The sequence below is a fragment of the Aegilops tauschii genome, chromosome 3, assembly GCF_002575655.3.
Source record: "Aegilops tauschii subsp. strangulata cultivar AL8/78 chromosome 3, Aet v6.0, whole genome shotgun sequence".
NCBI lineage: Eukaryota > Viridiplantae > Streptophyta > Magnoliopsida > Poales > Poaceae > Aegilops > Aegilops tauschii.
Window position 1 is genome coordinate 181,816,876 of NC_053037.3, and position 26,336 is coordinate 181,843,211.

The following is a 26,336-nucleotide window of genomic DNA, read 5'->3' on the forward strand; positions in this document are numbered from 1 at the left end:
ACCCAAAAGTCCTGTCTTGATGTAGTGTTCGAGTTACTGGCCACTACTGCTGGCACAAGCTCTTCGAACTCGCTGCCTGAATCAGTTCGTCTTCTTGAGTCTCAACTTCAAGTTGAAAGACATCGATCAGATGTGCTGCGACAGGAAGCTGAAGGACTGAGGAAGTCCCTGCATAATTCAGATGCATATTTTCTGGTGCAATAGCAAGCACTGGAGGATTTAAGCGCCAAACAAGAGAAAGTTAATAAGCTTGCTAAGCATCTTGCCAGCATTATGGGTACCCAGGATATTGTTTCTTGAGATCTTCTGAAGTGGTTTCAGTTCTGGATTTGTTTTGCTGCGGCGTTTATTTGCGCTGGTCGCCAACTTTGACAACAGTGTATATGATATGCTGCTTTGTTCCCTATATTTGCACTGGTGGCGAACTTTGATGCCAAGTGGATGTAATATGTGTAATAGTCGTGATAGCCTAGCTTAGTTGCTTGCTTATTTATTTCCTTGTTGTCTTGTTTATTTGTTTGCTTGTAGTAATTGCAGTTCTTTTTTCGCGGTTAGCTAGTGGCTGCAATAACCTATTTTTTAAAACTAGGCCACAATAACCATGGGCTAATATTTACTGTAGTGACACTGGGCCTCCTACTGGCCGTAGAAACAGTGGGCCTTCTACGGGCCGTACAAACAATGGGCCTTCTGCGGGCCGTGTCATCAATGGGCCTTATACGGGCCGTATGATCGATTGGCCAAACATGGGCCAAACAGACCGCATTATGGCCGTAAACGGGCTAGAGTTGGAATCGTCCGTTCATGGGCCGACCATAACGGGCCATCGTTAATAGGCCGTATTTGGTGATGCTATGAAAATGGCCCAACAGACTAACGGTCCACAAATGGGCCGACTGTAACGACGGGCTGAATTTGGCCCACAAGCAGAAAATGACAGTAACGGGCCGTAAGTAACCGAATGCTGCAAATGAGCCCAAGAATAAATGGGCCCTCAGAAGGCCAAAAGTTAACTTGCGCTAGAAACGGCCCAACGGAATAACGGGCCGTTAATGGGTATAAAGTGATACACTGTTCATTACGGGCCAGTTTCACCACGGGCCGTTAATGGGTGTAAAGTAATGCACTGTTCATTACGGGCCAGTTTCAGCACGGGCCGCTAATGGGCCAACAGTTACAAAGGGCCTCATATGGGCCGAAAGACGTCATGGGCTATACATGGGCCAGAAGTGAAAACGGGCTGGAATCATATTGGATGGCCCAGATGACGCTATTGGGCCTAATTCGGATAGGGCGTAACGGGCCTTGGGTTAGCGGGCTGTAAATGGGCTATATGCGAACAGGCCGTTAACAGGCTTTCCATGGGCCGGCCCGCCAGCTTTTGACCAAGTCAAACGGGCCGGCCTTTTCACAGGAATGGGCCACTATTGGGCCATGCCACGTGTCGACGTATCATAGGCGCCTTCTGTCCAGTGAGTGGATGACATCTGTCCCAATGATGAGCCGACACGTGTTTCCTCTAGCCAATGATGATTTTACACGTGGAAAATCCCCATTGGTCGGGGCTGTTAACGGGTTATCGGATCCAAAACCCGACCCGATAGCTTAACGACGTTCCGTTACGGTGGATGCCACGTGTCGGTCACCCTTGACGAAAGCACTTCTGTGATGCGCGATTTATCATCATGGAAGTGGACACTTCCGTGATGATAATTTTGGTAATGTCATGGAACACTTCTACGACAGCACAGGTATGACTATCTTGATTCTGTCATAAATTTGTCATGGATGTACATGCATGACAAAAAACGCGACCTACTGTGACCAACACGTATCATCACGGAACTGTATTTTTTTGTAGTGGGAGAAGTTGGAATACAGTAGGTTTAACACCAATATAAATAAAGAATGAGTTCATTATAGTACCTTGAAGTGGTCTTTTGTTTTCTTTCGCTAACGGAGCTCACGAGATTTTCTGCTGAGTTTTGTGTTGTGAAGTTTTCAAGTTTTGGGTGAAAGATTTGATGGATTATGGAACAAGGAGTGGTAAGAGCCTAAGCTTGGGGATGCCCATGGCACCCCCAATATAATCTAAGGACACCAAAAAGCCAAAGCTTGGGGATGCCCCGGAAGACATCCCCTCTTTCGTCTACTTCCATCGGTAACTTTACTTGGAGCTATATTTTTATTCACCACATGATATGTGTTTTGCTTAGAGCGTCTTGTATGAATTGAGTCTTTGCTTTTTAGTTTACCACAATCATCCTTGCTGTACACACCTTTTGAGAGAGTCACACACGATTCGGAAATTATTAGAATACTCTATGTGCTTCACTTATATCTTTTGAGTTATATAGTTTTTGCTCTAGTGCTTCACTTATATCTTTTAGAGCACGGTGGTGATTTTGTTTTATAAAAACTATTGTTCTCTCATGCTTCACTTAGATTATTTTGAGAGTCTTAAATAGCATGGTAATTTGCTTAAATAATCCTAATATGCTAGGTATTGAAGAATAGTAAAAACTTTCTTATGAGTGTGTTGAATACTATGAGAAGTTTGATGCTTGATAATGGTTTTGAGATATGAAGATGGTGATATTAGAGTCATGCTAGTTGAGTAGTTGTGAATTTGAGAAATACTTGTGTTAAAGTTTGTGATTCCCGTAGCATGCACGTATGGTGAACCGTTATGTGATGAAGTCGGAGCATGATTTATTTATTGATTGTCTTCCTTATGAGTGGCGGTCGGGGACGAGCGATGGTCTTTTCCTACCAATCTATCCCCCTAGGAGCATGCGCATAATACTTTGCTTTGATAACTTGTAGATTTTCGCAATAAGTATATGAGTTCTTTATGACTAATGTTGAGTCCATGGATTATACGCACCCTTCTTCCTTCCACCATTGCTAGCCTCTCTAATACCGTGCACTTTTTGCCGGTATCATACACCCACCATATACCTTCCTCAAAAAAGCCACCATACCTACCTATCATGGCATTTCCATAGCCATTCCGAGATATATTGCCATGCAACATACCATCGTTCCGTTTATTATGACACGCTTCATCATTGTCATATTGCTTTGCATGATCATGTAGTTGACATTGTATTTGTGGCAAAGCCACCGTTCGTAATTCTTTCATACATGTCACTCTTGATTCATTGCATATTCTGGTACACCACCGGAGGCATTCATATAGAGTCATATTTTGTTCTAAGTATCGAGTTGTAATTGTTGAGTTGTAAAGAAAATAAAAGTGTGATGATCATCATTTTTAGATCATTGTCCCAAGTGAGGAAAGGATGATGGAGACTATGATTCCCCCACAAGTCGGGATGAGACTCCGGACGAAAAAAAAGAGGCCATAAAAAAGGCCCAAATAAAAAAAATGAGAGAAAAAGAGAGAAGGGACAATGTTACTATCCTTTTACCACACTTGTGCTTCAAAGTAGCACCATAATCTTCATGATAGAGAGTCTCCTATGATATTACTTTCATATACTAGTGGGAATTTTTCATTATAGAACTTGGCTTGTATATTCCAATGATGGGCTACCTCAAAATGCCCTAGGTCTTCGTGAGCAAGCGAGTTGGATGCACACCCACTTAGTTTCTTTTGTTGATCTTTCATATACTTATAGCTCTAGTGCATCCGTTGCATGGCAATCCCTACTCACTCACATTGATATCTATTGATGGGCATCTCCATAGACCGTTGATACGCCTAGTTGATGTGAGACTATCTTCTCCTTTTTGTCTTCTCCACAACCACCATTCTATTCCACATATAGTGCTATGTCCATGGCTCACGCTCATGCATTGCGTGAAGATTGAAAAAGTTTGAGAACGTCAAAAGTATGAAACAATTGCTTGGCTTGTCATCGGGGTTGTGCATGATTTAAATATTTTGTGTGGTGAAAATAGAGCATAGCCAGACTATATGATTTTGTAGGGATAACTTTCTTTGGCCATGTTATTTTGAGAAGACATAATTGCTTAGTTAGTATGCTTGAAGTATTATTATTTTTATGTCAATATGAACTTTTGTTTTGAATCTTTCAGATCTGAATATTCATACCACAATTAAGAAGAATTACATTAAAATTATGCCAAGTAGCACTCCGCATCAAAAATTCTGTTTTTATCATTTACCTACTCGAGGACGAGCAGGAATTAAGCTTGGGGATGCTTGATACGTCTCCAACATATCTATAATTTTTGATTGCTCCATGCTATATTATCTTCTGTTTTGGACATTATTGGGCTTTATTATTCTCTTTTATATTGTTTTTGGGACTAACCTATTAACCGGAGGCCTAGCCCAGAATTGTTGTTTTTTGCCTATTTCAGAGTTTCGCAGAAAAAGAATATCAAACGGAGTCCAAACGGAATGAAACCTTCGAGAACGTGATTTTCGGAACGAACATGATCCAGGAGACTTGGACCCTACGTCAAGCAACCAACAGGGAAGCCACGAGGTAGGGGGCGCGCCTACTCCCCTAGGGCGCGCCCTCCACCCTCGTGGGCCCCCTGTTGCTCCACTGGCGTACTTCTTCCTCCTATATATACCTACGTACCCCCAAACGATCAGATACGGAGCCAAAAACCTAATTCCACCGCCGCAACCTTCTATACCCACGAGATCCCATCTTGGCGTCTGTTCCGGAGCTCCGCTGGAGGGGGCATCCATCACGGAGGGCTTCTACATCAACACCATAGCCTCTCCGATGAAGTGTGAGTAGTTTACCTCAGACCTTCGGTTCCATAGTTAGTAGCTAGATGGCTTCTTCTCTCTTTTTGGATCTCAATACAATGTTCTCCCCCTCTCTCGTGGAGATCTATTCGATGTAATCCTCTTTTGCGGTGTGTTTGTTGAGACCGATGAATTGTGGGTTTATGATCAAGTTTATCTATGAACAATATTTGAATCTTCTGAATTCTTTTATGTATGATTGGTTATCTTTGCAAGTCTCTTCGAATTATCAATTTGGTTTGCCTACTAGATTGATCTTTCTTGCAATGGGAGAAGTGCTTAGCTTTGGGTTCAATCTTGTGGTGTCCTTTCCCAGTGACAGTAGGGGCAGCAAGGCATGTATTGTAGTGTTGCCATCGAGGATGACAAGATGGGTTTTTTATCATATTGCATGAATTTATCCCTCTACATCATGTCATCTTGCTTAAGGCGTTACTCTGTTCTTATGAACTTAATACTCTAGATGCGTGCTGGATAGAGGTCGATGTGTGGAGTAATAGTAGTAGATGCAGGCAGGAGTCGGTCTACTTGTCTCGGACGTCATGCCTATATACATGATCATACCTAGATATTCTCATAACTATGCTCAATTCTGGCAATTGCTCAACAGTAATTTGTTCACCCACCGTAGAATACTTATGCTCTTGAGAGAAGCCACTAGTGAAACCTATGGCCCCCGGTCTATCTTCATCATATTAATCCTCCAACACTTAGTTATTTCCGTTGCTTTTATTTTACTTTGCATCTTTATCATAAAAATACCAAAAATATTATCCTATCATATCTATCAGATCTCACTCTCGTAAGTGACCGTGTAGGGATTGACAACCCCTTATCGCGTTGGTTGCGAGGATTTATTTGTTTGTGTAGGTGCGAGGGACTTGCGTGTAGCCTCCTACTGGATTGATACCTTGGTTCTCAAAAACTGAGGGAAATACTTACGCTACTTTGCTGCATCACCCTTTCCTCTTCAAGGGAAAACCAACGCAGTGCTCAAGAGGTAGCACCTCCAGTGATGATGGCCCCCTCCGACAGGGTGCCGGACAGGGCCTAGATTGATTTTTTGTGGCTACAGAGGCTTGCGGCGGCGGAACTTCTGATCTAGAGTTCTTTTTGGAGGTTTGGGTATTTATAAGAATTTTTGGCGTCGGTCTCACGTCAAGGGGGTGCCCGAGGGGCCCACAAGCCCGGAGCACCCTCCTTGGGGGTAGGGCGTGCCTAGAGGGCTTGTGGCCTCCTCGTCCACTTCCTGGCCCAGCTCTTGTGCTTTGGGGGTCTCTTTTGGTCCATAAAATATCACCGTAAATTTTCAGCCCATTCTAAGAACTTTTATTTCTGCACAAAAAACGACACCACAGTAGTTCTGCTGAAAACAGTGTTAGTCCGGGTTAGTTATGAACAAATCATACCAAAACCATATAAAATTGTTGTAAACATGGCATGAATACTTCATAAATTATAGATACGTTGGAGACGTATCACTTAGCCACTGCCAATCCCTAACAAATCGGATCCACCAATATAGATCTGGTCCCACCGAGATGGCCTTGCCAACTCTCTGTTGCTAGTTGCAATTATTTTGGTCCCACCGAGAACTGCAATTGGTACCGCCGAGATGACTTGCCAAACTCTTTGTTGCCTTATTGCTTCACTTTAGTCCCACCGAGTTGATGCAACCGGTGCAACCGAGATGAGGTTTTCCCTAGCCATTGCACATTGGTCCCTCTGAGTTGTTCCAATCGGTCCCACAGAGATTCCTAACGTTCATATCTTTTACACAGGTTGGTGCCACCGAGATTCCTGATCGGTGCCGCCGAGTTAGGTCAAAAGTGTGTAACGGTTGGATTTTGTGTGAAGGCTATATATACCCCTCCACCCCTTCTTCCTTAGTGAAGAGAGCCATCAGAACATGCCTACACTTCCACCATTCATTTTCTGATAGAGAATCACCTACTCATGTGTTGAGATCAAGAGATTCCATTCCTACCATTTGTACCTTGAGTTCTAGCCTTTCTCAAGTTGCTTTCCACTCAAATCCTTCTTCCACCATAGCCAAATCTCTGTGAGAGAGTTGAGTGTTGGGGAGACTATTGATGACCCACAAGTATAGGGGATCTATTTTAGTCCTTTCGATAAGTAAGAGTGTCGAACCCAACGAGGAGCAGAAGGAAATGACAAGCGGTTTTCAGCAAGGTATTCTCTGCAAGCACTGAAATTATCGGTAGCAGATAGTTGTGTGACAAGTTAATTCGTAACGGGTAACAAGTAACAAAAGTAAACAAGGTGCAGCAAGGTGGCCCAATTCTTTTTGTAGCAAAGGAAGCCTGGATGAACTCTTATATAAAGCAAAGCGCTCCCGAGGACACATGGGAATTGTTGTCAAGTTAGTTTTCATCATGCTCATATGATTCGCATTCGTTACTTTGATAATTTGATATGTGGGTGGACCGGTGCTTGGGTGCTTCCCTTCCTTGGACAAGCCTCCCGCTTATGATTAACCCCTCTCGCAAGCATCCGCAACTATGAAAGAAGAATTAAGATAAATCTAACCATAGCATGAAACATATGGATCCAAATCAGCCCCTTACGAAGCAATGCACAAACAAGGGTTTAAGCTTCTGTCACTCTAGCAACCCACAGGTACCAATCTGAGGTTTTGAGACAAAGATCAGATACTAGATATGAACTAGGGTTTGATAGGAGATGGTGTTGGTGAAGATGTTGATGGAGATTGACCCCCTCTCGATGAGAGGATCGTTGGTGATGACGATGGCTTCGATTTCCCCTTTCCGGAGGGAAGTTTCCCCGACAGAACAGCTCCACCGGAGCCCTAGATTGGTTCTGCCCAAGTTCCGCCTCGAGACGGCGGCGCTTCGTCCTGAAAGCTTCCTTTTGATTTTTTCCAGGTCAAAACACACCATATAGCAGAAGATGGGCATCGGGGGTCTGCCAGGTGGACCACAAGACCGGAGGGCGCCCCCAGGGGGGTAGGGCGTGCCCTCCACCCTTGTGGATGGCAGGTGGGCCCCCTCTGGTGCTTTCTTCGCCCAATATTTTTTATATATTCCAACAAATTCTCCGTGAAGTTTCACGACTTTTGGGGTTGTGCAGAATAGGTCTCTAATATTTGTTCCTTTTCCAATCTAGAATTCTAGCTGCCGGCATTCTCCCTCTTCATGTAAACCTTATAAAATAAGAGAGAAAAGGCATAAGTATTGTACCTAAATAGGTAATAACAACCCATAATGCAATAAATATCAACATAAAAGCATGATGCAAATTAAATGGACATATCAACTATCATTTGAAGCACAAGAGTAAGGAGTTCATCATCAACACACCGTCTATTACCTTTTGGAGAGTGGTGTCTCCTAGATTGGTTTGCTGTCGCTTGGGATACTCCGACATAATGTGGAGTTGAACCAAGAAGTTTGTAAGGGCAAGGAGATCGCCTACTTCGTGAAGATCTATCCGAGTGAGGCAAGTCCTTCATGTACGATGGCCATGGTGGGATAGACAAGGTTGCTTCTTCGTGGACCCTTCGTGGGTGGAGCCCTTCATGGACTCGCGCAGCCGTTACCTTTGGTGGGTTGAAGTCTCCATCAACGTGGACGTACGATAGCACCATCTATCGGAACCACACCAAAAATCTTTGTGTCCCCATTGCATTTGCCTTCTCCAAACCCTTCCATTTACTTACATGTGCTATGTCTTACTTTCCGCTGTTATACTCTTAGACTTGCATGTGTAGGGTGTTACTTGACTTGCATAATTGCTAAAATATGCCTACAACTAGAACTGGGAAAATGTTAGGTTTTATTTGGTCAAGTAGTCTAATCACCCTCCCCTCTAGACATACTTTCGATCCTACACTTCATCTCTTAATATTAAGAGCAGGTCATAACACCGCATCACCACTACTAAGACACCACTCCACCCTACACAGTACGTGAAAGAGTCTTCAAGCCAGGTTCATCCGCACCTTCATTTGTATCATTTCTACCATAAATTGCCGCAAGTAGGTCGACATTCCAGATGCTAACTATACGTGGCAGTAAGATGGGCGAAGCTCTTTATACGAGAAAGATTAAAGCTAGAAATTCATTCAAGGTGGAGATGAGCAATTTGTATGGCAGTAATATCTTTGAGTATAATCCCTAATAGTCATGTTGTTTTCTTTCTCTTTCTCCTCGGATTCCTGTATATATTTATATAAATTATTTACTGATATTTTTGTGTTAGTGGATTAGGTTGCATTGTCTTCTTTACACTGGGATGAACGAAGTACTATATATCATCCAACAAAATACTAATTAAGATCATGCATGCACAAGTTTGACCATAAAATTGAGCGTACGAGGTAAGGTGGTTCCATAATTACATTACATGCAGTCCATCTTCTACCGTTTTCTCTTTCTTTTATTTTCACTTTTCTTTTCTCCTTAGTTTGTTGGTCTCTTTTGACACACTTACATCCCGCACCAACGCGCGGGCCATTGTCTAGTTAAACTTAGTTAGGCTAGTCACAGTGGAAAGTAGTGGGTTGTGTCATAGGTGTGGTAACATAGATGTCTTCGTTTATTACTTCATAGAGTCATTTCGCATTGGAAAATGCTATGTGATAGTAACATATGAGGTTACTCTATTTATCTCTCTTCTCTTTAATTACTTGCCACATCACCTTTTTTACTTATGTGGCATGCATGGCACTATCTATGTTACTCTAACCATGACCAACCTTAACTGGAGAGCTGAGGTAGAAACACACACCGTCTAAAAAGAGTAAAATACATTGGAGGTCCCAAAAATACTTCAAGTGTGTCAAGTAGGTCCTCAAAGTTTGAAATCGTTCACCGCATGTCCTATATATGTATTTTTACCCGTGACTTTTAGGACCTATTTAACACACTTGAAATACTTTTAGGACCCGCAGTAAACAACTTACACACATTTAAGACCCACGTGAACTATTTCAAACTTTTAAGGCCTACTCGTTTTTTAATAATATAAGGGAAATGATTCCCTTCAACCGATCGATCTTGTGCGAGCGTCCGCCGCCTCCATGTCCGTCGGATGGACTTTTTTTGAGATAAACGGAAACTTTATTCATTAGAGATAAAAAGTACATCGTTTGTGAGGATCATTACAATTTCATTTAAAGGTTCCTCAAACCAATCAGAAATCAACGAAAATCTAGCTAAACTCGCAAGATCATGAGCTACTTTATTTGCTTCTCTATTACAGTGTTCGAATCTAGTAGCAACGAAGTCACAAGCATAATGAAAACAATCGTCGAAAATTGCCACCGCCGCACCCGCCGACTGTCCTCCGTTATTCATGGTATCAATCACCTCCAGGTTGTTCGAGTTAATAATAAGGCGATTACATCCCGCCCTTTGCGCCAATGTTATACCAAATTTAAGAGCTGAGGCTTCCGCCATCAACACATCTGCGCAATAGTCAATCTTCCCGTTCCCTCCTGCGATAAACCTACCTTTTCATCTCTCAAAACTGCCCCCATCGTGCCCCTAAGCAGGTCGTGGTCAAAAGAAGCGTCAACGTTAAGTTTCACAAAACCCCTAGGAGGACATGACCAACCCCCCTTTTTCATAGAAGCCTTGGGGGATGATGCATTTACGAAGTTTGACGTAAGGGCTAGAATCCCCATTGAAATCTGAAGTGCATTTTGAGTTGTCTCCTTGTGCACTAACTTCCATCTTTCCCACCATAGATACCATGCTAAGACAGTAATCATTTCACGCACATTGTGCTAACCCATTATCCTCAATTCTTGGTCTGGCAGAAGTAGTAGGTACTCCAACACCGCCTCTCCAGCAAGGTCAACCTCGCAAGCTTTATCAATGATATCATCCATCCCCAGCCTTGTCCAAACCTCCTTTGCTCTACTGCAAAGGAAAAACATATGCTTTGTATCTTCAGAACCCTCAGAGCAAGTAGGACAAATGGGCGTGACCTTCATATGCCTATTTGCGAGCGTAACCCGGCATGGAAGCGTTCCATGTAATGTATGCCATATAAAAAATTTAACTTTTGTCGGACATGATAACTTCCATATCTTACTCCAAATAGGATTAACTGTGGTTCGCCCCATCCCATTCGAATGTCTTAGTCTACTTCCATACTGATGGTCCCACTCCACAAAACAAGCAGACCGAACTGAGAACATACCATTTTTTGTATAACTCCAAGCAATGAAATCTGGCATATCATGTTGCGAGATTGGAATCGAGAGAATCCGTTGAACATCAATGGGCCACATTGTTTGTGTAATCAGGTCTTCATCCCAAGTATTCGAAGCAGGATCAATTAGATCACCCACCTTAGTTAACAGTTGTCCCCCCTTAGGTGTCACAACTTTCCTAGTAGCACAATTTGGGATCCAGGCATCTTCCCAAATATTGATATTTTGTCCATTCCCCACACGCCAAATATAGCCACGTTTCAGAGAATTTATGCCAGCCATAATACTTTGCCAGGTAAAAGAAGAGCCTTTCTTTTGCTTAGAATTTAACAAATCGCCATCAGGATAGTATTTGGCCCTTAGAATTGTAGCGCACAAAGAATCCGGATTATTCAGAAGGCGCCATGCCTGTTTGGCGAGCAGTGCCAGATTGAAACAGTGAATATCACGAAATCCCATCCCTCATTGGTTTTTAGGTACGCACATTTCCCACCAGGCCATCCAGTGCATCCTCCTCTGGTTCTCCTCGTCTCCCCACCAGAAATGCGCCATCGCGTCAATGATTCCTTTACATTTTTTTAGGAATTTTAAGACCAACATTGCATAGGTAGGTATGACATGGATCACAACCTTGAGCAGGATCTCCTTTCCGCCAGAAGACAATAATTTTTCCTTCCAGCCACTAATTTTCTTGACAATTTGTCGGATGGACTTTTAATCATACGGTCGGAGCCAAATCTTCCATATCAATGTTCTGTAACTGGTCCATTGTTTCAGAAAGAGGTTCTGGAACTATCCCTTGTTGCAAACCGACTAAGGGCTAGATTCCCTAGAGGCTAGATCCCACAAGACAACCTATGTTGCAAGAAAATCCTGCAACACGACCCATGTTGAAAAAAATCTGCAACACGATCCATGTTGCAAAATAATAATTTTGCAACACAACATATGTACAAAAAAACCACAACATAACCTTTGTTGCGAATGTCTCCACAATAAGACATCTGTTGCAAAGTAGATGAAGATGTTTCGCTTATCGGTTGTGTCAGATCCGATGGCTTGCGATGCGGCGGAGGTTGACGCGTAGCTGCCCCCATAATATAAGAACGAACGTTTAGATCACTATAAACACTTATATTTTTTCAGGGGATAATTAACACACTTGAAATATTTCTAAGGCCTCTAGTGTATTTTATTTGTGTGGAAATCTCCACGCCGAGTCGAAAGCTTGGACTTCATCGGGAGTGTGGTTTTGAAAATGAGTGGACCGTTAGGCGCTCGTCCTGGCGACGGCTCGGGTGCCTCGCCCTGGTCGCCTAGGGCTCCAGCCAGCGAGGGTTGGGAGGTGGTTAGGCGTGGTGCTGGCTCCTCTCCGGCGAGGACACGGCAGGTCACGGAGGCGGGCTCGGCGGTGGCGTCTGTAGGAGGCAGGTTTTGGGCATTGGCAAGCGCAGAGTCGGAGGATGAGGACGACGTGGATCTGGCGACGGAGGCAGGGCGGCCGGCGCCTGCGGGCCTGTCGATTGGAGACTTCGTTGCCTTCGCGCAAGCCGAGGGGAGCGGCGCCGCTGGGGTGCATCGCCGTTTCGCTCCGGGTGGCCGGGGGCCACGTGCCGTCGCAGTTCGTGCCTGGCAGCCCTCACTGACCCCCAGGGGGGTCTCAGTGTCTCCTGGTGGTGCCGCGCGGGAGATCAGGTCGCGGGCGGCGGCCGCGCTGCTCGCTCCGGTGGACTCGGAGGACGAGTGGCCGCGCCTGCCGACGCTGGTGGCCGCCGGTCAGGTGGCGGAGGAGGCGGCGGCGGGGTTGCCGGCGGCGGAGGATGGCTCTGCCTCTCCTCAGGCTAGGGTTGGCATTGCTGGGCCTGGGGCCGGGGTAGGGCAAGTGGGCCGTGGGCCGGCCCCCGTGTCTGGGCCGATCAGCGAGGGCGTGTGTTACCACGTGGGGTCCAGTGTGTCGCCAGGGGGCGGTGGCCTGGCTCCTACTGGGCCGAATGGCTCGGCTAGGCCCGCGCCGGACCTCCCTAGGCCTAGGCCCAGCCATGGCACATATTTATGGCTGCGGAGTGGTTGCCCCGTCCCTCGCTAGGGTTCCCCGCAACCAGAAACGAGGTGCGGTGCCTGGCTCACCTCGCCAGATCCATTCGTCCCACCCCCTCCTACGCTTTCCATTTCGTTTGCAGCGGCGGTGATGAGCGACCGGTGTGCGGAGAAGCGGCCGATGGAGGCCCCGGACCTGGATGGGGAGCGGCGGCGTGAACGAGACCTGCGGGAGAAGGCGAAGAAGGAGTTGCGCGCGAGGCAAGGTGGTAGATCTGAGCGCTATCAAGAGCAAGAGGGGCGTGAGGGGGATTGGGGTCCTCCTCCCCCTTGGTGGATCCAGCAGCAGGAGAGAAAGAAGAAGAAGAAGAAGGAGTTGGCGCGTCGACGGGAGCTCGAGCGTAAGCCGATGGAACACCCCAACTGTGGTGGTGGCCACGGGGATCCACTGGCTAAGAGACCCAGGGCGGCTTCCGACCCCCTGGCGGTGTCGCTCCCCCTGGTTCGAAGGGCATGGCGGGCGAACCCATTCCGGTGGAGGATGCGCCGGAGGCCCCGGACGTGGAATGCTTCAAGTGTGGGAGACTTGGTCATTTTCAGTCTAAGTGCAAGTTCCAGCCCTTGTGTGTGCTGTGCAAGGAAGAGGGACACGCATCTGCGCACTGCCCGACGAGGGGTCGGCAGCCTTGCTTGCAGATCATGGGAAGCGCAATTTCTGGGGAAGGCTTCTTCTGCCTTCAGTTCGAAGAGGAGGAGGAATCCGAGGGACCACGACAGCTCTCTGTTGGCAACGCCGCTATCCTCTCTACTGAGCCGGGCCGTCTGAACCTGCGGATTCTCAAACAGGAGCTCAAGCACATGGTCACGGGGGACTGGGACTGGCAAGTCACTCAAGTGGGAGAGGATGATTTCATGGTGGTGTTCCCTTCAGCAGATCTCCTGCATATGGCTCGGACGAGTGGCAAGCTGTTCCTTTCTATCAATGACATCATTGCTAGGGTGCGTGATGTGGTGCATGAGGTGATCCCCCCGATGGTGATGCCAGAAGCTTGGGTGTGGCTCCACGGGATCCCTGAGAAACACCGTAAGATTGAGCGAATCAAGGAGGCGTTCAAGATGTTGGGCCGTCCGATCGTGGTCGACGAGCTCTCCCTCATAAAGTTGGGGCCTGTGAGGATGAAACTGGCTTGCAAGACGCCGGCAAAACTTAATGGCTCGGTTGAGGTATGGTTCAATCATGAAGGGTACCAGATCAAGGTAGAGTTGGAGCGGCTGCCGCGGAGGCTGGGGGACGGCGGTAGGGCTCCTGGGGCGGGCCCATCCGCTCCCCCTCCAGAGAGCCAGCAAGGTTCGGGCGGGCCGCTCAAGCTTGGGACATCCGCGGGCATCCCCTCCAAGGAAGCTGCCAATGGTGCGAAAGTGGCCAAATCTGCGGCTGTGGTGCCCCAGAAGGAGGCGCCTGGTCCGGGTGCGGCCCCGGCTGGTCAAGACATGGTGATGGGCGAGCTGCCTGAGGAGCCCGAAGATAGCATTCAAGATACTTCTATTGGTACGGAGACTTGGGAAAAGTTGGGTGTGCTCGCAACTCAAGACACTGCTGTTAGCTTCCCCCCCCTTGCCCGCTCCCTGGATCAGTCCTTCGACCAGTTCGGCTCCAACCTGCTAGCTCAAATCGTGCCTATGCCCTTGCCGCTGGTGTCAAAGGAGACAGGCCCCTTGCCTGCCTCTCCAGCGCGCGGTGGGGGCTCGGGCTCGGGCTGCGCTCTCGATGTGGATTCGGACCTTACCCCGGCCTCGGGCAAGCGCATGTCGAGCGGCTCCGGTCGGCAGGCCAAGAAGACAGCAGGGAGGAAGCCAGGGAACAAGACGGTGGCCAAGGAGTCGGCGGGTTCGATCGAGGCGCTGGGGGTGAGCTAGGAGCGGCTCTGGAGGCGCCAGGGCCGGCGTCCAAGGCCAAGCGTTCGAGGGCGACTCCGGTGGCGACCCGGGCTCCTAGCGTGCGCGCAAAGGCCAAGCTTGGGGACATGTCCTCTTTGGAAAGCGCCAAGCTCCGTGCTGCTGACAAAAACATGGACGTGACAGGTAATCCTACCCCCTCTTTCAAGATCTTGAATGCCTTCTCTGACGCTCATCTTGCTGAGATTCTTCACGATAGTGGCGTAGCGCTAGATTCCTCGCCTTTGGATATCATTTCCTTAGTTCGCGCGCGTGAAGATGCTCAGGCCGCTCTCGCGGCTGCTGCCGCCCGCTATGCGGCTGAGCAGTCCGTGGACGGCCAGGTCGCAATACCAGTAGGGGCTGGTGCAGACGCTCTGCCCACCGAGGGAGACGAGGCCGGGGTGGCCTCGGACTTGCCTTCTTCCAGCCGTGCGCCGGCAAGGAAGCGTGTGGCCAAAGTGGTGAGCTCCCGTGGAGTTCGCCTGCGCAATCGGGTTATTTGATGCGGTACATTTTCTGGAATATACGCGGATGCGGCCATGGGGGGCGGCGTACGCAGCTCAGAGAGTATATGTCCAAAGAACACATAGACTTTGTAGCGCTCCAAGAGACTATTAAGGTTGATTTCACGTTTAGAGATCTTTTGGCGTATGATCCTCTCCAGCGTTTCGATTGGTTCTGGACCCCTTCCTTGGGTCTTTCTGGAGGCCAACTGATGGGCTGTAATAAAGATATTTGCGATGTAATTTCATGGGAGCCTGGTACATTTTATATTGCAGCTACCGTTCGTCACCGGGTATCCCAGGCTACTTGGGTGATTGTAAGTGTATACGGGCCGGCGGACCACGCGAGGTCTGCTGATTTCTTGGGGGAAATCACAACCCCGGTCGGGGCCAAACGAGCGGCCAACCTGCCTGTTATTGTGGGCGGGGACTTTAACTTGATCCGCTCGGTGGCGGACAAGAACAATGGCAACATAGACTGGGCTAGGGTGTCCCTTTTTAACAATGCAATTGCGGCCGCTGCTCTTAGGGAAATTGCGCGTACAGGTGCAAGATATACTTGGACTAACAAACAGCGGGCTCCAGTTCGCTGTGTTCTCGACCGAGTTTTCTGTTCAAGTGATTGGGAGGCCCTGTTCCCCCTTTGTACCTTAGTGGCCGAGACGCGCATAGGTTCAGATCATGTCCCTCTTATTCTGTCGTCAGGGGAGGACAGTATGCGCCGCAGTCGTAGATTTTTCTTCGAGATGGCGTGGTTCGAACACGAGGGTTTCTGCCAATTGGTCACGAACCGTTGGACCTTGATTGGTAACCAGGTGGGGTGCCAATGAGGACCAGTAGAGTTCTGGTCCTCTGCGGCTGCGGCCTTGCGGGGTTTCCTCAGGGGTTGGGGGGCCAACCATGGTAGCGAGTCCAAAAGGGAAAGGGAACGCATTATGGAAGAAATCGCACGTCTTGACGCGCAGGCCGATGTTAGACCTTTCTCTAGCGATGAATGGGAGCACTGCTACTCCCTGGAAACCCAGGTCTTGGCTATCCTTAGAGCGGAGGAGGAGTACTGGCGTCGTAGGGGCGGCGTCAAGTGGGTCGTGAAAGGTGACGCCAACACCGGTTACTTCCACGCGTACGCCAACGGCCGTAAACGCAAGAGTACAATCCTAAGACTCCAGTCGGAGCACGGGACTCTGGTTTCCCAATCTGAAATCATTAAGCACATCTTCGATTTCTTTGTAGAGCTGTTGGGAACAGCCGAAGCGAAAGGTTTAAGTCTTAGGGAAGACTTATGGGGCCCGGCGGAGCATGTGTCTCAACAGGAAAATGACGTCCTAATGGTGTCCTTTACGCCTCAAGAGATTGACTTAGCGCTAGCTGGTATGAAGAACGACACGGCTCCAGGCCCGGATGGCTGGCCGGTAGAGTTTTTCAAAAGGTTTTGGCCGCTCCTTAGAGACCTTTTCCAAGCTATTATTAACGGCTTTGCCCTTGGTACGGCTGACCTTTCGAGACTCAATTATGGGGCGATTTGTCTGATCCCCAAGGTCAAAGGGGCGGATTCAATCAAGTTGTTCCGTCCGATCACGCTCATAAACATCCCTTTCAAGCTATGCGCCAAAGCTTACGCCTCTAGGTTAGCGCCGGTTGCCCAACGAGTAATCCATAATAGCCAAACCGCTTTCCTTAAAGGTAGAAACATTCTTGAAGGGCCTATTGCTCTCACGGAGATAATCCATGAGTTAAAACGAACACGTGGACAGGGCGTTATCCTCAAGCTCGATTTTGAAAAAGCATACGACCGCGTAAACTGGGAGTTCGTGCGGGAGGTCCTCCTCAAAAAGGGTTTTGAGGCAGGGTTCGTTCACCGGATCATGCATCTGATCTTGAGTGGCAACACCTCGATTATTGTCAACGGCGAAATGGGGAAGTTTTTCCATAATAGGAAAGGGTTAAGACAGGGCGATCCCATCTTCCCACTCGTCTTTAACTTTGTGGCTGACGCATTGGCAGCTATGATGTCCAAGGCCAGGGAGGCCGGTCATGTTAAGGGACTCGTCCCACACCTCATCCCGGGTGGTGTGACTCATTTACAATATGCTGATGATACCTTGCTTCTGTTTAAGCCCGACGACCATAGTATCGCATCGATTAAGCTTTTGTTACTTGCCTTTGAGATCGTATCCGGACTCAAAATAAATTTTCTTAAAAGCGAGGTCATTACCATGGGGATGGACGACCATCAAAGCTTTCGAGTCGCAAATCTACTTAATTGTAAGCTTGGGAGCTTTCCAATTAAGTACCTGGGGCTTCCTATATCTCACCGCAAACTCTCGATTTTAGAGTGGGAGCCTCTGTATGGGAAAGTGGCCAATAGGGTAAGCCCGTGGCAAGGGCGGTTTATGTCTTCTGCGGCGAGGCTCATTTTAACTAACTCGAGCCTCTCTTCCCTTCCCCTATTCACTATGGGGATGTTCTTACTAGCCGATGGCGTGCACGCTAAGCTAGACACACCGCGATCCCGGTTCTTTTGGGAAGGAACTGGCATCAAGCGGAAATACCACCTGGTAAAGTGGGCGGCTGTTTGTAGGCCAAAACTATTTGGAGGATTGGGAATCCTAAACTCCAAACTAATGAACGTCGCCCTCCTGTCCAAATGGTGGTGGCGACTTGCCCAAAACGAGACGAGTCTCTGGGCTCAGCTACTAAAAGCCAAGTATTTCCCGAATGGGAATCCCTTCAGAGCCTCGGCCAACGGCTCCGTGTTTTGGAAAGGGATCCAAGCGGTCCGGCCCGCATTTGCTATTGGGGCCAAATTTCAGATTAACAATGGCCAATCCACTCGGTTTTGGCTGGATCATTGGCTGGGCGCCTCTCCCCTTTGGCAAGGTCACCCCAACTTATTTCGGATCGCCACTAACATCAACATCTTAGTGGGGGAGGCAACTCGTACCGACCCTCCAGCGATTCACTTTATGCGGGCCCTTTCCAACGCCGAACGAGAGTCATGGGACGGCCCAGTTCATCAAATTGGTGCCAACCATCTAGGGACGGGCGATGATTCGGTAGAATGGAGCTTGACAGCTTCCCGAAAATTCTCGGTTAAGTCCTTATACAACAAGCTAACTAAAGGGACAACGCTTGATATAGCTAGGGGGCTGTGGAAGGCAGGCCTGCCCCTGAAGATTAAAATCTTCATGTGGCAAATGTTCAGGAATAGGCTGCCCATGTCGGATAATGTGGCCAAGCGTAACGGTCCGGCTGATGGTACTTGCACTGTGTGCGGCCTAGGTGAAGATGCAAACCACGTCTTTTTAGATGCCATCTGGCCAGGTTCGCGTGGAGTGCAGTTAGGGAAGCTTTCCACACGAACTGGAACCCAGCCTCGAGGAATGACTTGATATCCATCCTCAAATCCACGAGAGGGACCAGTAGTAGAATCGCTTGGCGTTGCGTAGGGGCGCTACTCTAGGCTATTTGGACGACGCGCAATAAAATTACAATTGAGAAAAAATTCCCTAACCACCCCGCGGATGTGATCTTCAAATGCCATCTTTTTTTACAGACGTGGACTCCGCTGGGGAAGGAGCGCGATGCTGAGCGCATGTCGGAGGCCATGGCGCGCATCAAGACTATCCAGGTGATGGCTAGACAAGACACGACGAGTCGATGAAGCTTTTGGAGTCTTTAAGAGGATGATTTATGTTAGCTAGGTCTTCAGCATTGGATGTTATGGCTGGTTGTATTGATGCCTTCGCGTTGAACCTTCTTTTTGTTTCGATGCTGTCCTGGACCGAACTGTTTCTTTTGCTTCTCCTTAGTTGTAACCTGATGAACCTGGTGCCTCAGGGCTTTATTAATTTAAAGCCGGACGCGTCTAGCGTCTTCGTTCAAAAGAAAAATCTCCACGCCGGAGAGCCCAAAGCGCCCCCCAACAACCTCTACCGTCAACGTGTTCCGTTCCATCTCCCTCAGAATACCGCGACTATAGCCATCTACCCCTGGCTGCAACCAAAAACTCGTTCTCCTCCAGCTGTTGCCGCCGCACCTACGCATCTCCTCCCCTTCTCTTCTCGGGGACTGACCCGCCGGAACCAGTAAACGAGAGCCCGCCGAGAAGAGGAGGCGGTGGCCGCGGGTGCGTACTGGCCGGCCGGCCGGCTGCCCACGGTCCCATCGCCTCGTCGGACGAACAGCGCATCTGCCTCCCCGCCCGGCGGCCGTGTTCCCGGCGGGATAACGATGCAGGGCGGAGGCGTCTCCGGATTCCGTAAGCTCCCACCTCGGGTTCACCCCCGCCCCACAAATCGCCTTTCTCGATTCAGCTGGCGTGTTCTGATCGCCTGATCGGAACGGCCCCGTTTTGTTTGCAGATAACGCGCCGGTGACGCGGGCGATCGTCCTCGCCAGCGGCCTCCTCTCTGTCGTCTTCAGTGTTAACCGCCGAGCCCGCGCCCTCGGCCTCTCCTACCAGGTCAGTAGGTAGCCTCGGGCAGCCGCCGAATCTTGACTAGTTCTTGTACCTTAGACGCGACGTGATGCCCTTGGGCGTGAATCCGTTGGTTAGGGCCGGCTTAGGAGCTCTAAAATATATACCCCTGTGAACATTTTACAGGGGCGGTCCGGTGTTCTACTAGCCACCAACAAAACTTTTGAATACATTTTCGGTTGTGAAAGTTCTGTTTTGATGAACTGCCATTCAGTGACAGCTACAGGGAAGTAGAGATTGGATACCAACTGAACATACTGCTGCCCTCGTGCTAGTTCCAGTCTGCCAGGCGGTCTAGATGACCTTCTCTCGTCGTCCATGAACTCGCCCTCGTCACCGTCTTGCCGCCACTTCATGGCTTGCTGCCGTAGGGCCCACTCTCGTCGCAGCCAAACGTCATGAGTTCACTGCCGCTGCCGCCATAGAGCTCACTCCCATGGCCATCGCCACTGTTACTAGCTCTTTCGCATCGTCTCGCCTCTATCTCCCGCCGGTCATCAACTTTCATCGGAAAATAAGTGTGGACCATTGAGGTCTATAACATTTCTCAGGTGTAAGTGGCCCAGGAATGGTATAGCACTGGTATTTAAGAAAACTAAAACGGACATCCAAGCAAGTTTTTCCGCCTTGCTTGGAAAAACTGGGCTCCGAATTTTACACTGGTAATCGGACACAAAAGTTTGGTCATAAGTGGAGTGGCTAGGATTGCTCGCCCGTGTGTCCATTTGGGTGGATGGGTGTCTAATCGTCGAATTGGTGTTCTTCTTTGTGGTAAGAACTATAGGTGTTGGCGTGCCTATTGTGCTTGGCTTAGTCTGGCATTCCAGAATTGGTTGGTAAATTCTGCTGGTATGCTAGGGCAGGGGTGTTCAAATCCGGTTTAAAATTAAACCGTGGAACTGCGGATTGCTGTGGTTCATTTCCCTTTGTTAGCTTGCTGTAGTCCATTTCCCTTTTTTAGCTCCAACCACACCGGTGGAACTAGTACAAAAGAATGTCCTGTGTTGTGTGCCACAGCAATATGAATCCTTACTGGGCTGGAGGCCTATGTTGTGTGCCACAGTAGCATGAATCCTTGGTGGGCTGGGCTTTGGATTAAGGCGTTTCTACTGGGACATTCCAATACATGGCCGTACCTTTTTCGTTTTCCTTCATGACAATAACTTTAGTTTCTACCCCGATGCCTGCACTGGAGAGCTATACCGACGAGGCGATGACCGGTTCCCCATACTTACATGGCTTGTACACAAATCAGTAGGAATAATTGGCTATTGGTACTTTAGTGAGTAGAGGCATCCCGTCTCAATAACACCTGTTAAGACTCAATTTGGACACAGTTACTCGAAAACGCAGAAATATAAAGCCACAGTAATTGGGCTGTCATGTACCCTAGAATCCTACTGGAACCAAAAACATAGGAGAACTTCAAATGTCTTATGTCAGACTTCACACATCAATTCTAGACAAAGAGAAGAAAACTTAAGGTAAGACTGGTAGTTTTCTTCTGAAATTCTTATCTCATAGCCCATTTGTTAAAGAATTTGACAGGAATCCTTATGAACTATTTCTTTGCTCCAAAGCATGTCAGGAAGTTCTCCTATAGGCATTTAACCCTCATTCATTATGGGGCATACAAGTTTCATTGAAGTACACCTATTGGAATTACATAAGGAGCTACAGAAGGTTGTTAGCTTAGGTTCCTCAACTGTTAACTGACTGATGGCCACGATGGAACTTTCATTTACTGGAATCTGGGCACGCGTCTTCCGAATTTATTCAGAACACTTCAACTTTAAAATTTACAGGGCATATAGCTTAAATGTTAAACTAATCTTATGGATAATCGTTAGGAAAAATGTATGGTGACAAGTTGACCAATATGACCTTTGGCGCACGGTGCTACTTTCTTATGTTCCATTTTATATGTGCACCTTCCAGTTTTAAACTTTTAGTGATACTAAATGCTGCAAGTCTTTCTTGGGGAACCAGAGGTGAATAGTTAAATCTCGGTAGTGATTGCATCCAAACCTGTAGCTGTCAGTGATGTTCAATTAATATTTCATTTGTCCTTGAGATCGAGCTACTTCAATGCAAAACATGTGGTCGGCTGCATATGTTCTATTGCTTGGAGTTTTGTTACATATTTATGAAGTTTGAACATTTTTCTATTATTCTTGCAGGACATCATAAAGAACTTTCGAGTTTGGAGGATATTTGCATCTGTATTTGCCTTTCAGTCAACACCAGAGTTGATGTTTGGACTCTACCTTCTGTATTATTTCCGTGTGTTTGAGAGGCAGATGGGCTCTAACAAATACTCTGTAAGTACTTGTTATTCTCTCGGGTATTTAATGAAGATAGATAAACAACATCAATAATACGGCTGAAGCAGGAGTAAATCGCATTATTATGTCTGGACTTGAGAACTCAAGTCCATAAACTTTTAAGGTGGTTTAAACCTATTCTGTATGCGTTGCCTCAAATATTGACCTAATTGACCCAAGTGAAACACTTTGGCAGTGTATAAAGAGTTAAATGTTAAGTTCTCAAGTTAACGAGTCTGTGTTATGCCCATGAAAGTTTGGGGCCATACAATGCAATTAACGTGACAAGCAGATTCAGTTCAATAAGTTACATTGAAGTAGATGAAATATTTAAGCTTCTTAGTAAGAAAACTACAACACGAGTGCTTATATTTTTCAATCTGCTGTGCAGGTTTTTAGTTTATTCGCTATCGCAGTATCATTACCTCTTGAGATTCTATCTTTGGTTCTCCTGAAAGGTATGCTATTTAGATAAACTGCTGAGACTAACATCTCTAGACCCTTCTTTAAGGAAAAGAAAAAGAGGACATTGCTAATGACCTATGGGCTCTGCTACTTTGTAACACACTGTTACCATTCTCCTCTAGAACCTCTGTAGTTAAGATGTTCTTGAGATGGCTGGTTGTACTTGCTCAAAAAGGAAATGTACAAATATTGTACTCCCTCTGTAAACAAATATAAAAAGTGACCTAAAACATTTGCATTTGTTTACAGAGGGATTAATACAATTTTCTGGATATCTAACTTCTGATAAAATGTCAGTAGACCAATTAGCAGCGTAAAGCGTCATTTAGTGCTGCAACTAGTAGATGTATCTTTGTGAGACAGAATTTTCCCATAACATATGATATTTTTGTGTGTTAAATCTAAGATTTAGACTTTCTTTGGCTTCTCTCTGCTTTGCTGTTGTATGCTGTTAATTCAAGTTAACTACAGTGAGCCTTATCTAGAGATGTTGGTTGCATGCCATCATACAGTTAGACTATTGATTTCTTCCAAACATAGTTTTTCAATAGAAATGCTGGTGCTAGGAGGTTACACAGTAATATTATATGGCAATTAGTCGTGTAATCACGAGCATTGCTTTGTTTCACCCGTGTGATCATGAGCATGGCATATTGTGAGCATATGTACTCGTTGAGTTCTCTGTTATCCAGTTATGAGATTATTTAGACACCCCCTTTCATGTTTTTCTTGCAGATACAAACTACATCACTGCTCTTGCATCTGGACCTTATGGCCTTATATTTGCCTCGTTTGTTCCTTTTTTCCTCGACATTCCCATCACTTCACGATTTCGTATTTTTGGCGTTAATTTCAGTGACAAATCATTCATATACCTAGCTGGCCTGCAGGTTAGTTTGTATCAGAACTGAACCATTTCTTTACCATTTAAATTTGAATATTAAATTACTCACCTATCCTGTTTCTCATGGCAGCTTCTTGTATCTTCTTGGAAGCGTTCCCTTATTCCTGGTATTTGTGGCCTGATTGCCGGTTCGCTCTATCGTCTCAATGTGTTTGGCATCCGCCGGAGGAAGGTTATAAGATCTCTTTTTTTTTCCCCCTTTTGCACTTCTGTGTAGTCCTGTTACCTTTTTCTTTGCGTGATGGACTGCTATTGACCTTTTATCTTTTTGGTTGTCATTTTTATATGGTTCATTTTCATTTTTCTGTGTAGTTCTCTGGCTTGCCTGAAATTATGCGTTATATCTTATCAGCACCATGGTAGTTCTAGCTCCTTTTCATTTAAAGAAGTTAGTGCCCCTTGGATGATACCCTTGGCTGCTGTCCATGACCCAGCTTTCCAAATTATTAGATATGCAATCAGCAAGTAATGTCTAGGTACTGGTGTTATCAAGTAATTAAGAAAACATACAAGACAACCAGTATGGTCCATGCTGACTAATGGTAGCAGGTGGTGTTAATTGGAGTATATTAATGCTCAAATTATTGATTAACATTGTCGGTGTTCCTTGCAATTATTTTCATATATAAATCCCTGTAGAGTGTAGATGCTCTATTCTTCCTGTTTTGTTTTCTTGTTAAGTTCCTTCTCCTTTGTGCAGCTTCCACAGATTGTTGCATCATTTTTCGCAAGATTTTTTGCACCTCCTTCAGCAAGCTCATCTCGGCCGTCAAGAAGTCTTGTAGGAAATGTGCCTTCGCATACAGGCCGTACTGTTCAGGTTAGTTTCTGAAATGCTATTTTGGAAGCTTGATTTCTCCGTGCATTGATCCCTCTAGATTCTGTTCACGTGAAGTACAGCTGTCGAGTTGAACTCAGAAATTGCCTGGTTAAATATTAGCAACGCTAAAGTACTGTCCTTTATAAATACAAAAATGCCTGCAAGGCTAATATTTTCTTCGTCATTCTGGATTCTGAACTGGTGTTGATTGTTCATTGTTTAGACAGTGTCTGTTCACATGAAGTGCAGATGGCCACGTAAGCATATTATAACGGGCAGTTAGATATTATTTTTGTGGTACCATTCAATCATATGTGTCGAAGATCTACAGTCACTGAAGTGAACATGGACCAATTACATATTTAACCTTAACCCAAGTATAAATAGCAGACTTGCCTGTATGGTTGATATTGTTGACAAGACCATTGATAGTTCACATCTAATGGGTTACTAGGTTTCATTTGGTACATACAAACCATCATCTGTATTATTTTTCTACTGCACACGACAACTGTTGATTGAGGGGTTACAAGACTTTAAACTTATTATGAATAATATTGAATTTCTATGCACTTCACAAAATGATATCAACAACCTGATGCTATTTACCCTGGTTAATCTTTTGATCATGTTCCTTTTGCAAACAGAACCAGCCGTCTACTGGGTTTTCTCCTGTTGTGGAGCCCCCAGAGTCCTCCATTGCTATGCTGGTATCGATGGGCTTTGACAGCAATGCTGCGAGACAGGCCCTCGTGCGAGCCAGAAATGATATCAATGTAGCTACAAACATCCTGCTTGAAGCGCAGTCTCATTGAGCTGACTCACCGCAACTTTGCTGATAAGTATGGCGGGCTGAACTGGTTATATCTGGCCATGAATGTTTGTTCCCCGCGCATTCGACAACAGATCGGTGAACTCATGGTAGTGGTTTGGAGAAGTTGAACATGTTCCTTCCTAGTTGACAGCTTAGGAAGCCGGGAAACATTTGCTGCAGTTAGTGTGGTCACATGTCAATACTAAAGAGTTTTCTCAACTCAGAGGCAATGTACCATTTCAAATTCAGCTTGTAGGATAGGTGATACATAAACATTTCAATCATAGTGTAAAATTGTTTTGCAGAGCCTGAAAGCAGTTTCATTATGCACACATGAATCAGATCTAAGTTCCTCCGGCATTCGTATCATAATATTTACTCTAAGCTACTGATAAAGAAAAATCCCTTAAGATGTTTTGGATATTTCAATATGAACTACATACAGATTGAAATGAGTGAACAAACACATTTAAATATGTCTATGCACATCCAATTCAGAAAAAAGTTAGAAACATCTTATACTCCCTTCATTCCTAAATATGTGACACTGAACTACTAAAACGTCATATATTTAGTACTCCCTTCAATCCTAAATATGTGATATTGAACTACTAAAACATCATATATTTAGTACTCCCTTCATTCCTAAATATGTGACATTGAACTACTAAAACGTCATATATTTAGAAACGGAGGAAGTAGTATATAGCATAACATTTGGGGCTCGGGCTGTCATAATAGTGAAGAAGGAAAAGACTACTAATTGTGATCACTCCGGAAGGTTGGCGCATGGTTATATATGAAACTTTATCGTCAGAGTACTAAAAAAATGCATTCCTCCAAACCGTGTGTCCAAATCAAAATATGTTTTCATCGTGTGTTCTCATGACATCTTCGAAACTGATACCGGACTGTCATTTTCTGACAAAAAAAACTTTTGAAAAGCAAGTTCTTTTTTTAAAAACATCAACAACTTTATTAATTAAAAATAATGGTTACGTCGTTTATAAGAAGAGGTACAATTTGTTTCATAGGTTCCTCTACCCAATCCCTTGTCACGAAACATTTTGCTAGACTAGCAAGCTCCTGAGCT

The 26,336-nt window shown here is 46.2% G+C and overlaps 1 protein-coding gene across 1 annotated transcript; it reads left to right on the forward strand.

Moving 5' to 3' along the window:
* Positions 1-19,348: 19,348 nt before the first annotated feature.
* LOC109772335 (rhomboid-like protein 20) lies at positions 19,349-25,547 on the forward strand. Its single transcript, XM_020331017.4, has 8 exons — positions 19,349-19,697; positions 19,801-19,901; positions 22,097-22,237; positions 22,632-22,698; positions 23,441-23,595; positions 23,680-23,781; positions 24,310-24,429; positions 25,077-25,547. The coding sequence occupies exons 1-8, from the start codon at positions 19,670-19,672 to the stop codon at positions 25,242-25,244; spliced, it is 882 nt and encodes a 293-aa protein (XP_020186606.1). The 5' UTR covers positions 19,349-19,669; the 3' UTR covers positions 25,245-25,547.
* The last annotated feature ends 789 nt before the right edge of the window (positions 25,548-26,336 follow it).